The sequence below is a fragment of the Callospermophilus lateralis genome, chromosome 4 (assembly GCF_048772815.1).
Source record: "Callospermophilus lateralis isolate mCalLat2 chromosome 4, mCalLat2.hap1, whole genome shotgun sequence".
NCBI lineage: Eukaryota > Metazoa > Chordata > Mammalia > Rodentia > Sciuridae > Callospermophilus > Callospermophilus lateralis.
This window is the reverse complement of record NC_135308.1, coordinates 158,077,158-158,095,919: the sequence shown is the minus strand read 5'-3', so window position 1 is coordinate 158,095,919 and position 18,762 is coordinate 158,077,158. Positions and strand designations below refer to the sequence as shown.

Sequence of the window (18,762 nt, the reverse complement as noted above, 5' to 3'; positions counted from 1 at the left end):
AAAATGGGTGTAGAAATAGCTGGCGTTAAAATGGGTGTAGAAATAGCTGGCGAAGAAGACAATTACTCAAGTGCCCGGGCGTTTAGCAAGCCTTCCCTGACGATCTTTACACGGAACCTGCTCTGAGCTAACAGCGCCAGCTCCCAGGGCGGGCCCGGAGCCAGGGTCTTCAGCCCCCACCATTCCCGCGGGCCATCTTCCCGGGCCTGTGCCTCTCCAAACCTAACGTCCCTAGGGCCCTGGCACCGCAGACAGGGAGGTGTTCGTGGAGTGAGGCGCACTCGGGGCGATCTCTGGCATTCTGGGCCACCAGACCGCGACTTCCTTCCACAGACACCCGGGTAAGCCCCAGCCCCAGAGCGGGCTCCTGCCGCTGGCTCCCGAGGCCTCGTTTGCACCTGCCGGTGCCTCCCACGCGCGAACTGGGGGGCTGAGCGCGCAGAGAGGCCGGCCCACGCGGAGGGCGGGGAGAGCCGGGGCCTTTGTGTTCAAACCGGCCAATGGGTGGTGACGGTGGGAGGAGACGGCCGGCGGAGTCTGGCCAATGAGCTTCGGCCTGTCAGCGTTGACTGACGGGCGCACACATACACACTCGGCCACGCGCGCGCCGCCCGGCCCCACTCGCGCAGCGCGGCCCTCCGCCGGCCGCATTGTCCGCTTGTCCGCCCGTCACCGTCTGGTCCCGCGACACTGCTCCGTACCCGCCGAAGCCCGGGGCCCCGCCGCTGTGTCGGACCTGCGCGGGGCGCTGCCCGCGAGATCCCGACGCAGGAAAGGGGCGCGCCCCGGCGGCGCGACGGGCCTCGGACGCCCGCGGCCCGGTACAGAGCAACCGCGGCAGCAGGTAACCAGGGTGGTGGGTCCGCCTCCCCTCGGCCCTGGGCAGGGCAGACCGCCGAGCCACGGTCGGGTCGCTCCCGCCCGGGCAGAGCTGCCAGGCCTGCTTCTTCCTCTCGGGGCCGAGCTGGGCCAGGCTCCAACCCCGCCGGGCGCACGCCCCTGGGCTGGTCGGGCAGGGCCGGCGTGGAGCCAAGGCCAGCGCCCTGACTCATCCTGCCCCGCCGGCCCCCGCCCCCAGGGCTGGCCGCCCCACTGGTCAGCCGGGAGGGCGGTGTCTCCGGGCGGGACTTCCCCGCGCAGGCTCCCGGGAGGAGGAGAGCAGAGACCCGGCTGCCCCAAACCGGCCCAGGGAAGTGCCAGAGAGGCCAGGTCCAGGGACTGGCAGTTCCCGGCCTGTGACGCCTGTCAGAACTCTGGGAATAGGAAGGAGGCGGGTAGTGCTCAGTTCTAAAACAAAAACAAAACAAAACAGCCAGTGTGGGGGGCCGGGGGCGGGGGCGGGGCGGGGCGGGGCGGGGTGTGACTTCAGTAAGCCCACCTTCTTCCCTGATGCGGGTTGGGCGTGTGGGGCGTGAAGGGAGAGGACAGTGAGCGCCCGGAGCGCCTTGCACGTCCCAGTGGAAACGGAGTGTGAATAAGCAGAGGAGTGAAAACGTCAGGTGCAAGATGTCCCAAATCTAGGTTAAATCTCAAGATCGGATGGATATTGCCTTTTACATTTGTGATGGGGCAGAACTGAGAAAAGAATGTAATTCTGCTCAGAAGTGTGGAATGGAGTTTTATTTGAGGGCTTCTTAACTGGTTGTATATGAGGGGAGTGTTGATATGTAAAAGATTTGGACTCCTAGAGGCTCACCTCTCCTTTGGGAGGATGGGGTCTTGACCTTTTCTATCTTGTGAAATCCAAACTGAAGGCTAGAGTGTTCTGTGATGGCAGGAAAGACTTGCAGCTTTTAGCTTTTAGCGTGCCCCTTGCCTGGCAGTCAGAATGTGCAGATTCTTGCCAAGCGGAGTCTGGGTACTGTATAAACATGTGGCTTTGTGTCTGCCCCTGAGCTGGAGGCTTCACCCTGCAGCAGAGCAGGGGTTAAGAGGAGGAGCCCCTGTGAGCTGTCAGGTGGGGGAGGGCACTGTGGGGTGGAACTACCTTATAAGGAGTGGAATACAGCCCAGGACCCAGGCCAGCTTCCTGCTTTGGCTACTACCAGTTGGTTACTTTACCAACACCAGCCAAAGCCAGGGATGGTGCCAGATGGGCATCCCATCTGGGAAAATGCCCATTAGCCCAGATAGGAAGCTGCTTATTTTTCAAAAGAGGAGGTCCTAACTGGACAGACCTGATCTTCTGGTTTACATAGTCAGAGTTGGGGTGTGTTAGTGTATGCCCACATGTGGCCCAGAGAACTAGTGATTTTGGTGTGAACCAGGAACATCAGAAGTGACAAAATGTCACAAGTACCATGAGCTCTCCAGTGGGTTTGGGATATTAACAGTTACTTTGTCGTCCTGCCTGCCAAGAGGCTATGTTGGAACTCCTCACTTCAGTAATCCAAGATTTGGAATCTGGGTGTCCAGAGCTGAGAGCCTTAATCTTGCTCATGTGGTGGAATGCCCTCTGGCCAGCCTTGCCACTTTGACCTCTTTTGTCCTCATTATCAGCTTCTGAGCCTTGCTTTCAGCCTCACATGGCCCGAAAACTGGGACTGAATGTAATGCCATCCTGTGGTGCCACTTCCCCCTGTGTTGTTAGTTTGAATATTTGTTGTGTAATCATGCAGTTTACAGCCTGTTCTGAGTGTATGTGGGGCTATAGAAGATTATAGTTGGAAGACACAAAACATTTTTAAAACAACCTGCAAACTTTTTGGTGGAGTAGAAAGACCCAGGCCCTATGACCTGTCAGGTCTGAGCTCAGATCTTCTCTGTCACTTGTAAGCTGGGTGACTGGGGCAAGTTACCCATCATCTTAGCGTCCCAGGTTCCCCCCTTGATAGGTGGGAGTGATGATACCCACCTCCCTTGTGGGATCACAAAGGGAGACTGGTGCTGAGGAGGCATTTTTCAAAAAATCTTATCATGTCGCATCAGGAAGAGGGGCATGTCATGCCTGGTGAGGTGGAGCGGAAGCAGTCACAATGTGGGAGGCTCTACTGGAGAGGGCTTTTTGGAGTCAGGAATGACCAGGGACTCAATAGTGTGGCTAAGGGGGAGCCCCCTCTGGAGGGAATCAGTGAGCCTGAAGCCAGACCCGCTCTAGGGAGAGGACAGTGCTGTGGGCAGCTGGGCTGGAAGCCCCAGGGAGCCCCAGCACCTGGCTGGTGCCTGCCCTGTGCCAAGTTCTCTGCTGCATATCGGAGGCTGAGGAGGCCCAGTTCTGGCTGTGTGCTGCCGAGCGTCAAGGCAAACCGCATAAAGGCAGAAAGCCCTGTGGAAGTTACGGTGGAGGCCCCAGGACGGCCCAGGGAGCCCCGAGGCAGGGCACAGTGACCACTGTGTCTTGGCCACACTGCAGGGCCTTCGCCTGAATGCAGGAGGCTGTGTCCTTCGTGGTGAGACAGTACCTGTTTCTCCTCCCCCAGGGACAGCCTGAGCCTCACGTGCCATCCTTTCTTTCCCAAGACTTCTTCAGGGGACAGGCACATCCCCCCTCGCCATGTCCCGACGAAGTCAGCGCCTCACTCGCTACTCCCAGGGCGATGACGATGGCAGCAGCAGCAGTGGAGGGAGCTCGGTGGCAGGGAGCCGGAGTGCCCTGTTTAGGGACGGTCCTCTCAGGTAGGGCGCAAGGGGCTGCACGGCCCTGTCCAGGGCACGGCCCCCAGAGCAGGCAGCTCTTCCTGCTGCAACCTTCAGGGTGGCAGATGCCCACGTGTGGTCAGGGGTTCTGCCCTCTCCACCCATGTGAGAGGTACTGCTGCCCCGCTGGCTAGTAACAGGAAGTGGGGAGAGGCAGCTTCAAGCATAAGTCAGGCCGGAAACCCCAAAAGTGCAGGCAGGGCTTACAGCACCCCTCCACCCTGGAAGGGTGTGGCAGGCTGGCCATCCTTCTCGCACCCACACCCACGCGTCTCACCACCTGCAGGGCCTCAGCAGCTGCCTGGCAACTCAGGCCCCGAGGCTCTGGGCTGCTCTAGGAGGCCAGGCTGGGCCTGTCGGGTTTGGGGCGGGCTGTTGCATTAAGAAGCTCGGGGGGAAAAAACTGACTTTGAAGTTAGAGATCTGGCTCCATTCTCACTGATGCACTTGCCTGTCTCCTGTGAAATTTAGAGAGAACAGGAGCAAAGACAGTACCTAGGGTTGGGAGTGTGGTGGCTCCATGGTAGAGTGCTTACCCAACATGTAGGCCCAGGTTCTAGCCCCCACTGCCAAAAAAATACCAGGTGACAAAGACGGAAGGAAAAGACAACACCCGCATGAGTCGGCTGCCCCGGAACAAGGCTGACCCCGGGGAGAGGAGGCCCCAGGGCTGTGGCTTCGTCTGGAGTTCCTGGCTGGGCTCACCATCCTGCTCCCTGCTTTCCCCTCATGGCTGTCCCCAGGACCATGAAGAGGAAATCCAGCAACATGAAGCGCCTGTCCCCAGCACCACAGCTGGGCCCCTCCTCTGACGCCCACACCTCCTACTACAGCGAGTCCGTGGTCCGGGAGTCCTACATTGGCAGCCCCCGGGCGGCCTCCCTGGCCAGGAGTGCCCTCCTTGACGACCACCTGCACAGTGAGCCCTACTGGAGTGAGTGTCCCAAACCTTCCTCCTGGGGCTTTGCTTCCTCCCAGCTCCCCCCTAGTGTCCCCTCATGGGACACTCTTGTTGAAGCACCCTCTGCGCAACCCAACGTGCTAAGGCACTGCGAGGCCTAGAAGAGCCCATTCCTCCCTGGCCAGGTGGGGACCTGAGGGTGAGGAGGAGGAGAGGCACCGGAGGCACCGAGAGCAGCCAAGTCAACGGGCTGGCAGAGAGCAAGGTCTCTGAGGACTTCCTGGGCTCCTCCTCCGGCTACTCCTCTGAGGACGATTTTGTGGGTAGGTGGGGCCTCCAAGGGAAGCTGGGCAGGGGACACCCTGACAGCACGAGAGGGTGTGGTGTGGGGCATCCCTCCTGCACCCAGCACTCCCTGAACCTGTCTGGGGTGGCCCCTCATGCGCTGGGCCATGCACTTTGTCCCACCCCCACTGGTGTGTGAGCAACCCAAGGCCAACGGCTCTGTGTTTTGCCCATTTCAGCAGTTCAGTGTGAGTCCTGCACATAGTGGGTACTTATAATATTTGTTAGATGCACGAGTGGTCCCTTTTGTCTAGTTCTGAACAACAGAGTGAGGGATTGTGGGTGAGGAGAGGCCGCCAATCAGAAAGCTCTGGTGGGAGAGAAATGTCAGAAGCCTCCCATGCCACTCCTCCCACAAGCATTTCCCCACCTACTGTGAGCAGGCCCGTGTGACGCTCTGGGGATGTGAAGGAGATGGCTCAAGTAGATGGTCAGGCTCCATATCCCCAGAGGAGGCTCTTAAAAGGACCCAGGAGCTGGGCAAGATGGTGCATTCCTGTAATCCCAGAAGCTCAGGAGGCTGGGGCCAGAGAATTGTGAGTTTAAAGCCAGCCTCAGCAATTTAGCAAGGCCCTGAGCAACTTACTTAGCAAGATTCTGTCTCTAAATAAAATATTTAAAAAGGGCTGGGGATGTGGCTCAGTGGTTAAGTGCCCCTGGGTTCAATCCCTGGCACCAAAGGGAAAAAAAAGTGCCCAGGAGCTGAGCTGGTTTTCTCCCGTGTTCCCCTGCAGGCTACTTGGACACAGACCAGCATAGTTCGGGGTCTCGGGTGAGGAGTGCTATCTCTCAGGCTGGCTCCTTTGTCTGGACAGTGGTCACTTTTCCAGGTGGGTGCTGGCTGAGTGTGCTCAGTGCCTCCTGCTCTCCACAGCAGTGACTTCATGCTGGGCACCAGGCCTGACAGAGACAGGTCATTCTAGGATAGTTACTAGGGGCCAAAAGACCCGGGGACAGGGGGTGTGGAGCAGCAGCAAAGCAGAAGAGGGTGCACTAATATGGGGTGCGGGGGCGGCAGGGGACCACAGACAGAAAGGGTGAAGTGCCGCACACGGCCTCAGTCTTAGGCTCCATAGCTGCTTTTTCAGGCCGGATCTTCGGACTTCTCTACTGGTGGGTTGGCACCACCTGGTACCGCCTGACGACAGCTGCGTCCCTCCTCGATGTCTTCGTTTTAACCAGGTGAGTGAGTCTCCAGCCTTGACAGTGAATCAGAATGCCCTGGGACTGAAGGAGCAATGCCCCATCTTAACCCGGGCGTGGCAATCCCCCAGTTTACCTGTAGCTTTCATCTGGGAGCAGGAAGTGCCTCCCAGAGCCCAGGACTGCCAGAAATGGGTGGTGCGCAGAGGCAGGTTTTGTTCCTTCGGGACAAAACTGTAAAACACAGATTCTTGTATCCTGGACACGTCCTACTAAGTGCCACCCCTCCAGCCAATTCTGATGTATTTGTTAAATGCACGAGTAAGTCTCTGAGAAGGCTTGTGCTGGTGATGCCTTGAGGCGCTAGCTCAGCCATGAGGTTCCCAGATAGTCCAGCTTCCCTTTGGGGCCTCTGACAGTCCAGACAGGTTTGCCTGCTTGTGTTCAGAAGCCACAAAGAGATGGTGCCTGAGGATGCTGTGGGTCCTCCCTCAAGTTGCCAGACCAGCAGGACCACGGTTTGGGAACTTGTCCCCCTTGGCAGAGGAAAGAAAATCGGACCAGAATCAGGATCCTTCTGTCCATGATCAGGTCAGGGCAGGCAGCCAGCAATGCCAAGAAGAGGGCCAAGGATTGGTGCATGTCACCAATAAAGGTTCCTTGTTCTAGAAGAAAATATTTTTGTATAGGGAGTTACATATTATTTTCTATATTTGCTTGCTTACAGGGTCTCTCTTTACAAAAATGTTTATAGATGTCTCAGAGCCCACACTATTTATTGTTGGTAACATCCATAAGATTCCTAGAGTCAAAATTGTCCTCATCACTTCATGACCAGTGGATAAGGCTGGTGTCCAGTCTGACCTGACCCCATGAGAAGCTCTCGGGTTGCTCACCTCAACCCTAGTTCAGGGTTCAGAAAGCCTCCGGGGCTGCCTGGGGGTCGGAGGCCCGCTCCTCATGCTTCCCTCCGTCTGCCTGCCCACCGCCCAGGCGCTTCTCCTCCCTGAGGACTTTCCTCTGGTTCCTGCTGCTGCTGCTGCTCCTGACAGGCCTGACCTATGGTGAGTCAGGGTGGGAAGTGCCAGAGGGGCGGGGCAGAGCATGGCAGATGCTGGGCTAGCGGCCAGTGTGCTAGGCAGGGACTGGGCAGAGCTCTGGGCCTGAGACCCTTCTCACCCGGCCTCTACCATGTCCTCCACTGACCTGTGCTGCCCCTTCGTGGGGTGTCCCAGGCAAAGGGAAGAGGCCCAGTCTACTGATCTTGCGCTAAATTGGGACAGCCACATGGCAGTTCAGGGTGCCTTGAGAACATCGCCCTTGGCAGAACACACCCAGGACAGCTGTGCTTGGGTGCATCAGGAGCCCGGGCTTTTATTATTAGCAGTCACTGCTCCTCCTGTCCGGGGCAGGACAGAGCCATGCAAGCAGACCCTTCTCACAAGACCAGGCTAGGGCTTTAGCTGTCCTGAAGGTAAGAACAAAGCAGTACACTATGGTGTAGCCACTTGGTCACTTACCTGGGACTCTGCAGGTTCCAGTCTTGGCCATGGGACTGTCCCATTCATGTTGCATTTTGTGTGGGCAATTTTACCCGAGTTTCCTGATTTCACGGGACTTACCTATGTGATCTGAGACTCACTTTTTTTTAGTTGTGGATGGAAACAACACCTTTATTCTTATGTGGTGCTGAGGATCGAACCCAGCGCCCTCCACTGAGGCGAGCTCTCCACCACTGAGCCCCAGCCCCAGCCCGAGACTCACTCTTAATGACTGTGTCAACTTCTAAATATTTTTTAGAGTTGGTTTGATAGGTTTAGCATTTATTCAACTTGTATTTCTTTTATTAATATCAGGCAGAACATTTTCCCACCATGTTTTCTCTTTGCTTCCTGTTGCAAGAACAGCTTGTGCATACCCAGTGGGGCCTGGGCATTACCCTAAAAATAACCATGGTCCTTGGTAATTGCGTACCGCTTTACCTGGAGAACCTTTCCCCAGACACCATCTCCCTGTCACGTGGAGATGCAGGTGGAGAGAGGCGCATGTCTGAGTGACACATGTCCACCTGGGACTTCAAGCCCAGAGGTCATGTGCTTCCTCTCAGCTGCTCGCAGCTGATGACTGAGCTGCCAGCATGGAGTGACCAGGACGGAGGCTTCTCAGCCACTGACTTCTTCAGGCTTACACTCCCCACCCAGCCCCCACTACTCAGGAGTCAACATGTCACAGAGAGACCACCCCCAAAGTCAGCAAGTGTTTTTGTGGCTGCAGCTGTGCGAGCAGCTGATGCCTGCTGTCCTCCTAGTGTCGTGGTGCCCAGCCTGACAGCCCGGTCACCTGGGGAGCTTCTCAAACACACCCTCACAGGGCCCTAAAAGCCAGCTAACTCCCCCTGGAGGGGGCAGCCAGGTGCTGGGTGTTTGAAGGCTCCTGGGTGATGAGGCTGTTGGGCCAGGCCCAGAACCACTGTCGGGTTCTACCCTGGATCCTCCCTAACTGGCCAGAGCCATTTTGAGTTTTGCCATCGACAGAATAGATGAAGGACCTCCGAGGAGGCCGCGAAGATGAGGATGAGCCTCATGCTGAGGCTCGAGGAGGAAGTGCAGCCTCTAGCAGAGCAGGGCTCCCTCGAGTAACACAGGTCACCATGCCCAAGGTGAGGCCGCCTCTTGCTGCTGGCCCCAGCCTGGGTGACCGTCTTCGCCCTGTGCCAGGTGCTTGGTATTTCTACCCCTACGGGCTGCAGACGTTCCATCCGGCTGTGGTTTCCTGGTGGGCAGCGAAGGACAGCAGGAAGCAGCCTGAGGTGTGGGACTCCAGAGGCTCTTCCCCACAGTTCCAGGTGAGTGCAGGGCTGCGCAGACCTCCCCCACCTGCCTCTGCACTTGACCTCGCCCCACGCCCCTCTGTGTTCTGACCCCCCTTTCCCTGCTGTCTGGGGCACAGGTGTTAGGGTGGGGTGGCCTGCACACCAGTATGACTCAAAAGTGTCCAAAATGTAGTTGCAGCCTAAGGACAGAAAACAGAAGGAAAAGTGACCAGCAAATTGCCACCTGCCTTATTCCTTTTCAATACAATGCCACCGTGTTGCCTGCTCAAAGGAGCGGCAGCAGACTGGTGTGCAACCGGCGACTGACTGGCCTCGGCCCTTGCGGGGAAGGCCATCCCGATGCACTTCGGTCACCTTGCTGGCTGTCCCAGGCTTGCTCTCTCAGTAGCTGGGCAGGGTTCCAAGGATGCTGGCCAGACTGCAGGGACCTGCCGGAGGCCACACACTGTCACTTCCATTCTTTTGGTGATGCAGAGCTCAGGGACAGTCCAGATTCAAGGAGACAGAAGAGGAAGACCTCTCGAGGGAGAAGCGGCAGGGTGCGCTGTAGAGGGCAGGCCCCGGGAGAAGTGAGGGTTTGTTGCCAGTTTTATAATTGCCAGTGTATGAAGATGGACAGGCCCAGGCTGTGCCCTCAGTCTGCAGTCAGTCAACGGGGACAGGAGGATGTGCAGCCAGAACATGGTATGAGCATGGGTTGCTTAGGATTCTCTGTCCCCATTGGTTGCTGTGGCGCCTGCCCACAGTCCCAGTGATAGGAGGCTGAGGCAGGAGGATCCCAAGTTTTTTTTTTTGTTTGTTTTTTTTTAAGAGAGAGTGAGAGAGGGAGAGAGAGAGAGAAAATTTTAATATTTATTTTTTTTTTAGTTATCAGCGGACACAACATCTTTGTTTGTATGTGGTGCTGAGGATCGAACCCGGGCCGCATGCATGCCAGGCGAGCGCGCTACCGCTTGAGCCACATCCCCAGCCCTTGTCGTTGTTTTTTTTTTTTTTTTTTATGTGATGCTGGGGATTGAACCCAGGGCCTTGTGCAAGCGAGGCAAACACTCTACCAACTGAGCTACACCCCCAGCCCCAGGATCCCAAGTTTAAGGCCAGCCTGGGCAACTCAGTGAGACCCTGTCCCAAAATGAAAAGGGCTGAGATGTAGCTCAGTAGTTGAGCTGCAGGTTCAGTCTCTAGTACCAAAACAAAACAACACAATCCCCACTATAGTTACTTAAACTTTGCTTACACCTCGCTGACTTTATTTTATATCACATTTTAATCATATATATCCATGGACACTGCTTTCCTCAACATAATTTATTAATTTATAAAATGATGACATATTCTGTCATCTATGACTTCCTTTTTAATTATCAAAGATCACCTTTTCTGCAAAAAGGGGAAGTGAAGCTTGAACACAGCTTCACCTTTGCTTATATTTGAATAAAGACAGCAGATGGGGCCGGATGGGGCAGCCAGGGCCAGGCAGACAGGGAGAGCTCTGCTTTTATTGGTTTTTTGAGGCCTGTGAACACGCTGCTATGTGAGATGGAACTTCTAAAACTCAGAAGCCCTTCCACCCATCTGTGAGCCTCTTGCCATTTAACTGATGTTTGACAGATTGCATTTCATAATCTCTCTTGCAAAGATTTTGTTTTGTCAACAATATTCTCAAAATTTGTGACACACTATCAAATGCCACCCTCTGGTCCAAATGACCATTACTCCGCCTTCAGCTTCCCAGTGGGGCACCCAGCTAAAGAGGAGAAGGGAAGGGCTCACTCCCTAGTAGCTAGGGAAGGGGTGGAGCTGAGCACCGCTGTGGCTGGAGCTTTCAGTGCTCGTCTCTCCCACCTACACACCTGCCTGGCGGAGGGGACAGGGCAGTGGGCCCAGCAGGTCACTCAGGCCACCCCACCCACACTGACACCTACTACAGCTTCCCATCCTTTATTTGGACCAACCCTATTCTCCAGTCCCCTCCCCTGCCCCCCTGCACCTCCTTGGGCTCTGATTCTTACAGCTCTCCCTGGGGCCCGCCCTGGGGACCCCCGCCTTCCCATCTGGGAACACCTGCCTCTCCCTGGCATGTACCCCAGCCACAGTCCCGGCCTGAGCTTAGTCACAGTCTTCCTGGGGCTCTCTTCCCTCTCTGCTGGCTCACAGTGGCGTGTTCAGGAAGTGTCCTTGTGGGGTGCTCCTGGGTCCCTCACCTCTGTTGCTGCCCTGCCCCACCAGGTGGAGCAGCGCATCCTGTCCCAGGTGCACTCCCTGGAGCGGCGCCTGGAAGCTCTTGCTGCTGAATTTTCCTCCAACTGGCAGAAGGAGGCCATAAGGCTGGAGCGCCTGGAGCTGCGGCAGGGTACCACTGGCCAGGGGGGCAGCAGTGGCCTGAGCCACGAGGACGCCCTGGCACTCCTGGAGGGGCTGGTGAGCCGCCGAGAGGCCGCCCTGAAGGAGGACATCCGCAGGGATACTGCCACTCTCCTCCAGGTGGGGAGCAGAGCTGCCCAAGGGTGGGAACTCGGGACCGTGGGCGTTAGGGGTGGAGGGGACCCTGCAGGGTGAGAGAATGAGCACTGATAGGGTCAGCCAGCTCTGCCACTTGGCAGCTTCTCTGTCTAAGCCTCAGTCACAAATAGAAACTGTCCTGGTGGAGGCACCTGGAGCACCAGCCCCTGGGGAGACCCTGTCTCAAAGTAAATAGTTCAAAAGGCTGGGGGTGTAGCTCAGTGAGGGGGCGCCCCAGATTCCATTCCCAGGACAGCAAAACATATTTTAAAATATTGCTTTAAAGAGAAAAATGCAGATGCCTGTCTTCTCTTCCCCCAAGCTGTGAGGGGTGTGATGTGGAGCGTGGCCCGGTGCCTGACGCCACAGGTGTGGTGTGCCATAGAGATCAGGCGGGACTCTTGCCTGTTTCAGAGAAGCACGGTGGCCTATGGCCAAGAGCCGAAGCCCGGGAACCAGAGCCCTGGTTCGAATCCCGGTTAGAACACCTCCTAGTGGCAAGCGCCCCTCCAGCGCTGCTGTCAAATCTTCAGTCCTCCCCTCGTGTCTGACAGGAAGAACTGGTCACTCTGAGAGCAGAACATCACCAAGACTCAGAAGACCTCTTCAAGAAGATTGTCCAGGCCTCCCAGGTTGGTGGGCCAGGGCACGTGGGCCTCTGCTGGGGTCCTGACCCAGTTCCACAGCTCTTTTTGATCTGAGAGACACTTGGGACCCCTGGTCCTTGCAGGGACACTGCTGGGTGTGCGTGGGAAGCACGCCTTCCCTGTGTGAGCGGAACTCACCCCTCCACGGGGAGCACGCTCAGGACCAGGACGGCTGTCCCTGGCTGTGCCCATGCCGAGGGAATGGGGACGTGGAAATAGGAGGGTGCATCAGATGTGGGGCGAGACTCTCAGGACTCTGGCCAAGTGGCCAGTTTGACCTTTGCTGTGAGGAACCCTGGGGCAGAGATATGGTCAAGTAGGTGCCCAGTAGAGGCGACGCTCCTCTCTGAGCTCACTGTTTCTTGTGTCCCTCAGGAATCGGAGGCTCACATCCAGCAGCTGAGGTCAGAGTGGCAAAGGTAAAGTCCCAGCCATCTGCTCCCCTCCTGCCCAGCCCCAGGTCAGGACCCCTGTGTGCAGCCTGTCTGAGGGGCGGTGCTTAGTAGGGGCTGCTCATGGTGGGAGGTGCCTTTGCAGCAGGACCAAGGTGTGTGGGCTGCCTGTAGCCAGCGTCCTTTCTGCCTCGTGCAGGCTGCCGCCTCACAGCCCACCGTCCACAGTTGGCGAGGCGAGAGGCTGCACCAGAGTGGGTCATGAGATCAGATCTGAATTAGCTCTGGGACAGGGATGCCACCCTCTGGCTTCTGGGCTGTGTCCTACAAGCCACTCTCTAAGAGCAGGCCTTGCTTAGTGGGCACCACTATATGACAGAAGCCAACCAAGGGTTCCTCTTTCTTCCTCTCTCTGGGACTAGGATGACCCAGGAGGCCTTCCAGGAGAAGGCGATGAAGGAGCTGGGGCGGCTGGAGGCCCAGTTAGCCAGCCTGAGGCAGGAGCTGGCAGCTCTGTCCATGAAGCAGAGCGTTGTGGCAGATGAAGTGGGCCTGCTGCCCCAGAAGATTCAGGCTGCACGCGACGACGTGAGTTGGAACCATCTGAGGGCCCTGCCAAGCACCCTTTGCTCTGAGTCCATCTGCCCTGGGGTCTACACAGCAGGAGCCTCCTGTCCCAGCCTGTTATCTCCAGGGTACCACTGCAGAGCTGGACTCAGCACAGGCCTGGGCCTGCCTGGCAGGAGTGCCTGCTTCTCCTGGATGCCCAGGGATTGTGGTTCATCAGCCTTTCCTCCAAGGGCCTCCCTCCCGCCCAGCCCTGCTCCCCAGCTAACTACCACCCCGCCTGGCCTGGCTTTGCCACAGCAGCCTCTGCTACTCCTGCAAGCCTCTTAGTAACACCATGTTTTGTCCCTAGGTGGAATCTCAGTTCCCTGCCTGGGTCAGTCAGTTCCTTCTCCGAGGTGGAGGCACCCGCGCTGGCCTCCTCCAGAGAGAGGAGATGGAGATGGAGCTGCGGGAGCTGGAGAACAAGATCCTCTCCCACGTGGCAGAGATGCAGGGCAAATCAGCCCGGGAAGCTGTGGCCTCCCTGGGACTGACACTGCAGAAGGAAGGAGTGGTCGGGGTCACAGAGGAGGTGAGGAGCAGGCACCCCACAGACACGCTGTTGTTCTCACTGGGAGCTGGAGGACTGGGAGGTCTCAGACCCTAGCTCCTCATTTCCAGGACCTAAGTGACATGAGGAAACTCTGACGTTTGCCTTGGGCCTAGTGGAGGTGGGTGGAGGTGGCACCCATACCTGCCTGGGTGCCAGCATGGCACAAGCCTAGAGGGTCAGTCCACAGTGCCCAGCCTATGGCAGCAGGACGGGGCAGGCTCATCTCCTTCCCATGGTGACTGTGTCCTGGGCCGTGCTTTAGCAGGTGCACCGGATCGTGAAGCAGGCCCTGCAGCGCTACAGCGAGGACCGCATTGGGATGGTGGACTACGCCCTGGAATCAGGAGGTGTGTGCGCCACCTCCTCCACGTGCCTTGTCATGGTCCCCACCCACAATAGCTGGGCCCCAAATCAGCACATGTCACCCAACCCAGACTCTTCACCAAGGCAGGGATGGCCCAGGCAGCGGTATCTCAGCTGCTCCCTGGGTCTGGGCTAGGGCAAAGGCTGGGCCTGGACACCTGCCCTGTCCTCAGTGAGGATACAGGCAGTGGCAGCCTCTCCTGGCGGCTCCAGCCTTCATGCCAGGGCTCCTGTGGCTGGCAGCCTGAGCTGGTCATCTGGGTCTTCCCCTGCAGACACCCTGTCCTTCTTTCTTGTTTCAGGGGCCAGTGTCATCAGCACCCGATGCTCTGAGACCTATGAGACCAAGACAGCCCTTCTCAGCCTCTTCGGCATCCCCCTGTGGTACCACTCCCAGTCACCCCGTGTCATTCTTCAGGTAGGCAACAGGGCTCAGGGCACGTTGGGACATGGCCCCCTTCTCCAGTCAGCCAAATTAGACTTGGGGCCTCATACTGATTTAGCTTCTCTCCACTGCAGCCAGATGTGCACCCTGGTAACTGCTGGGCCTTCCAGGGGCCCCAGGGCTTTGCCGTGGTCCGCCTCTCTGCACGCATTCGCCCCACAGCTGTTACCTTAGAGCATGTACCCAAGGCACTGTCACCCAATAGCACCATCTCCAGTGCCCCCAAGGACTTCGCCATCTTCGTGAGTATCCACCGGTGTGGGGCTGGAAGGGTTGTAGGAGTGTCCTGTGGGTATCTGCTAGCCGGGGTCACTGGCTGGGAGGCAGGGAGTGGACTTTGAAGAAGTGTAGCCAGGGACAGCACGTCAGTCCCAGTTATCTCAGGCTAGGCCAAGAAACCACTGCATGTGCTATTAAGTGATCATCGCTGGTTACAGAGAAGTCCTGTGGTAGCCATTTCCAGTGTCCAGACCTCTTGCAGCTCCTGGGGGATCCTGTCTGACCTGCAGAGTGGGAGGGAGTCACACTCTCACTCCCTCCCTCTCCCCTCCCTCCTGTCACCCTCTTGCAGGGGTTTGATGAAGATCTGCAGCAGGAGGGGACGCTTCTGGGCACATTCACCTATGACCAGGATGGGGAGCCCATTCAGACCTTCTACTTCCAGGTACAGATCCATGAACTAGTGGGTACAGCAGATGTCTCCCTGGCACTTACTCTGCCAGGCACAGAGTTCAGAGAGAGATGCAGTCCCTGTTCTGCCCTCCTCAGATCAGGCAGCAGAAGTGGAGAAGACCAACTTTGTAGATGGCATAGGGGAGGGTTCCCTCTGGAAGGGCACGTCTGGGAAGCTTCCTGAAACGGGCACTAATGAGGCAAGTTTATGAAAGAAAGATTGGGTTGCCAGGAAAGACAACTGAAGGCATTCTAGGAGAGAGCAGGGCATGGCCAGCTAGGCTCAGACAGGTGTCTTAAACTCAAGTGGGCATCAGATCTCCTAGGACCCTTAGGAACACTCCAGCCTCCACCCAGCAGTCTGATTTCTTAGGGCTGATGGTTCCCAGGGACCCGAGTTCAAACACACCATCCAGTGAATTCAAGAAAAGTGAAGAATTAGGTGGGTGAGGGATTGTGAGAGGGGAGAGAGGGGTAAGAGGCAGAAAGAATGGCCTCAGAGAGGCCCTCAGGGCCAGGGGGTGGGTGAGGATGGCATTGCTGTAGGTAACAGTATGATGTGCATTTTTGTTAAGGTCTAAATAGTGACTCCAAGGAAGGCCAGCCTGGGCCAGGGATCTAATTCAGGAAGTGGTGGTGGGGAACATGCCAGGACTGATCAGGTCTGCACAGGGTGTGGGGGTGAGGATGAGGCAGTGGGAAGGCCCCAGAGCTCAGGCTGGGGGAGAACAGGGGGCAGAGGCAGAGCAGGGGACAATTTACGGGTTACCAGCATTAAGGGTCTAGGAGCTGGTACCCAGAGGGGCTAATGCAGAGTGGGGAGTGGGTTTGCCTACTGTTTTCCCAGTTGCTGTTGAAGGACTAGAAGTGAGATGGCTGTCATCAGTTTGGGGATGATGATGGGGTCTTTGCAGGGGCTGGGTTTCTCAGGGTACAGGAGAGGCCAGGGGAGAGGATAGGCAGAAGGCACCACACCTGTGGCATCAGGCAGGCGAGATATGCTGCAAATGCTGCCTCAAACATTGTGGCTTTGAAGCACAAAGGACAGGCTGACAGGCACTTGAGAAGGCCCACACCATCATGCACCAGGGCCTCCACGAGGGGAGCTCTAGCTGCTGTTAAAGTGACAAAGCAACTGCAGAAGAGCTCGTCCAGCTCTTGACTGAACTGTGCTCTTTCTCAGCACCAAGACCACTTATATGTGGTCTGAGGGCAGGGCTTAGTGCAGCTCACATGGGTCAGTTGATGGCCAGTGTAGAATCTTGGTGCCCTTGGCCCTTGGCCCTTGGCCCTTGGGCTGCAAACTCTGTGCCAGGAGGCTGAAGACAGGCACATAAGAAGCCAGAGACTCATGGGAAGGGAGGGGTCTCTGGTCCTAAGGGTGATCATGTCCCCCACTTACCCTTTGTCAGTGAGATCTCAACGGACTCTCTGACACCATCAACCCTTCTTCTCTACCCAGGCTACTAAAATGGCCACATACCAGGTGGTGGAGCTGCGGATCCTTACCAACTGGGGCCATCCGGAGTACACCTGCATCTACCGCTTCCGGGTGCACGGGGAGCCTGCTCACTAGCCCTGTGAAACTTCTCATGCCTGCTGCCAGCCATCTGGGAGGCTTGCCCCTCCCACATGCACCCCTACTCTAGGAGTGCCTGTGCAGCATCCCACCTCCAACCCCACAAGCTTGATCAGCGCTCTGACTTCTAGGAGCAAGAAAGAAGAGCCCTGGCCCTGGGGAGATGACAAAGAATGTGCAGGGTTTTGCCAAGCAGCGGGCAGCCCACGGTGGCCAGCAGGTTCCAGTGCTTCCAGCACCCTTCCTTCTCCAGACTGGGCTGGCACCATGGGGTATACATAGCATACCGGGGGGTGGGGGGGAGGCAGGAAGCAGGGCCACCACCCAGAGAGCTCCTGGTGGGGGTAAAGCAGGTGGGAGGCGATGGTGGGCCCCGACTGACCAGGGGGAGGAGTTGCTCAGTATCCAACTGCTGTGCTCCCACGAGGCTAGTGTCACGGATTGGCCCGCGGGGATCCTTATACCCTGGCGGGGACTGCTCCTGTGCACTTCTTAAGGCTGCTGCCTGTGCCAGCCTGTTGGAGTCCCCTGTGCTGGGGGCAACCGCGGCTTTTTCTCTCCTGATGCCAGGGCAAAGCCTGCTCTGCCCCCTGTTCCTGCTAGGGCCCGCCTGTGTCCCAGAGCAAGCTTCCCACATTCTCCAGCTGCAGGGGCCTAGATCTACCTTTGGGGTCATTAGCATTTGGGGTTACCTCGGAGGGAGGGGACAGGAGACCTCCTTGTCCAGTGGTAATGACCTTGACAGTGCCATATGACCCAACAGTGCCATTCAGGGTGTGAGGTGGGAGGAGGGCTGTCTGCAATGAGGAGAGGGGCTTTAGACCCACGGCCCTGCTGTATAATGTATATATTTTTCAAGGTCTGTTTTTTAACTTCAAAGCTAAGGGCTTGATTCCTAGCCCCGTTCTGTGGGGCACTGGGTGGTTCTCAGAGGGGCTTGGTCCTGGCCTGTGGGGAGGGGGCAGGACCTGACTTGGCTCTGAGGCTCAGGTGACGATGAAATAGTGGCCCCTGCACAGCCCTGCCCCTGCCCCGAGACAACCAAGTCTCGTTCTGCGCTCTCCTGTCACAGATGCTGCACTGTTGGTTTTTAATTTTTTATCTTCAGATTCTAATTTATGGCTATGCAAAAATAAATAAATAAAAGGATGCCAGGATCAGCAGAACTTGGCTCTTCTCTGGCTGCCGCACAGGCAACTGCTCTTGGGGAAATGGGGCAATGAATTCTTAGTCACATCAGTGTCCCCGAAGGCCTATTCCTGAAATCTGGAAACCCAGGGCATTTGATCAAAACCCAGTTGTGAGAGGGTTGGGACACAAGGCAAGATCCTCTCCAGTGTTTCTGGGCTCAAGGGCTGTCAGGAGAAAAAAAAAATTACTTCAGGAGCTGTCACTAATACTCCATTCAGAAGAGGCCTTTCCTGTCTGTCCCGCTGGGATAGGCTCCTGCTGCTTCACCTCTAGGGAGTCAGTGAGCAGGTGGACCCATATACAAAGTGGTCATCTAGCCATCTCCATCCACATGCCATCCTAGGACCTTGCTCCTGGTAAAGATCCCACAAATACCTGCTCAAGTACAGAAGGGTCAGGCCACTGATTTGAGATCAATGGATCAACAACTTTATTCTTCATCAACTACAAATGGGCTGGTGTTCTGTTTCAAAGGGACACATGGGAAGGCTAAGACCTGAAGAGACCTGTCAATGACAGTAAACACTGAATTCAGTTAACTCCCTGCTGGCAGGTGTGGGACTGGGGACCAGAGCCACCCTCCCAAGTGAAGGCAGGGGCCAGGGTCATAGATAGAGCTCCTGAGCACACAGAATGGCTTTGGCATCCACCACTGCTTATAGGGGCAAAGAGGTTAAAAAAAGGAAGTTTGGCCATGGCTAGAGCCCTGCCCTGCCCAGCCCACCCCAGAGCCTCATCAAGAAGGCACTAGGCCGGAGCCAGCAAAGCTGATGGGAAGCAGCAACACACAGATGGCAAGAGCCCAAGGACAAGCCAGGCAGCCAGTGGGGAGAGCGGCAGGGCAGTCGCTGGTGCAGGCCGTACTCAACATCCACCGTGCCCACCCCCACCAGCTTGTTTCCTCAACTAGGAAACCAGAGCTAACAATGCTTACCTCAGAGATGGTAGCGT

At 56.9% G+C, this 18,762-nt stretch overlaps 1 protein-coding gene and 1 non-coding gene across 5 annotated transcripts; one reads left to right on the top strand and one right to left on the bottom strand.

The window, feature by feature from the left end:
* Window positions 1-262: 262 nt before the first annotated feature.
* Sun2 (Sad1 and UNC84 domain containing 2) lies at window positions 263-17,786 on the top strand. Of its 4 annotated transcripts, none has more exons than XM_076855176.2 (18): window positions 263-341; window positions 3,460-3,615; window positions 4,380-4,570; window positions 4,723-4,860; window positions 5,617-5,712; window positions 5,971-6,064; window positions 7,019-7,089; window positions 8,743-8,870; window positions 11,088-11,342; window positions 11,915-11,992; window positions 12,383-12,426; window positions 12,822-12,987; window positions 13,319-13,540; window positions 13,824-13,908; window positions 14,227-14,342; window positions 14,444-14,611; window positions 14,941-15,033; window positions 16,504-17,786. In XM_076855176.2, the coding sequence occupies exons 2-18, from the start codon at window positions 3,494-3,496 to the stop codon at window positions 16,615-16,617; spliced, it is 2,181 nt and encodes a 726-aa protein (XP_076711291.2). In that variant the 5' UTR covers window positions 263-341; window positions 3,460-3,493; the 3' UTR covers window positions 16,618-17,786. The 4 variants fall into 4 exon arrangements, with proteins under 4 accessions (XP_076711291.2, XP_076711290.2, XP_076711289.2 ...); XM_076855175.2 differs by having other exon boundaries at window positions 264-341; window positions 3,420-3,615; XM_076855174.2 differs by lacking the exon at window positions 263-341 and adding an exon at window positions 573-844.
* Window positions 9,859-9,932, bottom strand: Trnaa-cgc (transfer RNA alanine (anticodon CGC)). Its single transcript has one exon. It is a non-coding gene; the product is annotated as a tRNA-Ala (tRNA).
* Window positions 17,787-18,762: the final 976 nt, after the last annotated feature.

Coding starts and splice junctions, on each gene's coding strand:
- Sun2 (XM_076855176.2), top strand. CDS start 3,494: ATGTCCCGACGAAGTCAGCGCCTCACTCGCTACTCCCAGGGCGATGAC. Junction 8,871..11,087: donor GCTCTTCCCCACAGTTCCAG/GTGAGTGCAGGG, acceptor CTGCCCCACCAG/GTGGAGCAGCGCATCCTGTC. Junction 12,427..12,821: donor CTGAGGTCAGAGTGGCAAAG/GTAAAGTCCCAG, acceptor CTCTGGGACTAG/GATGACCCAGGAGGCCTTCC.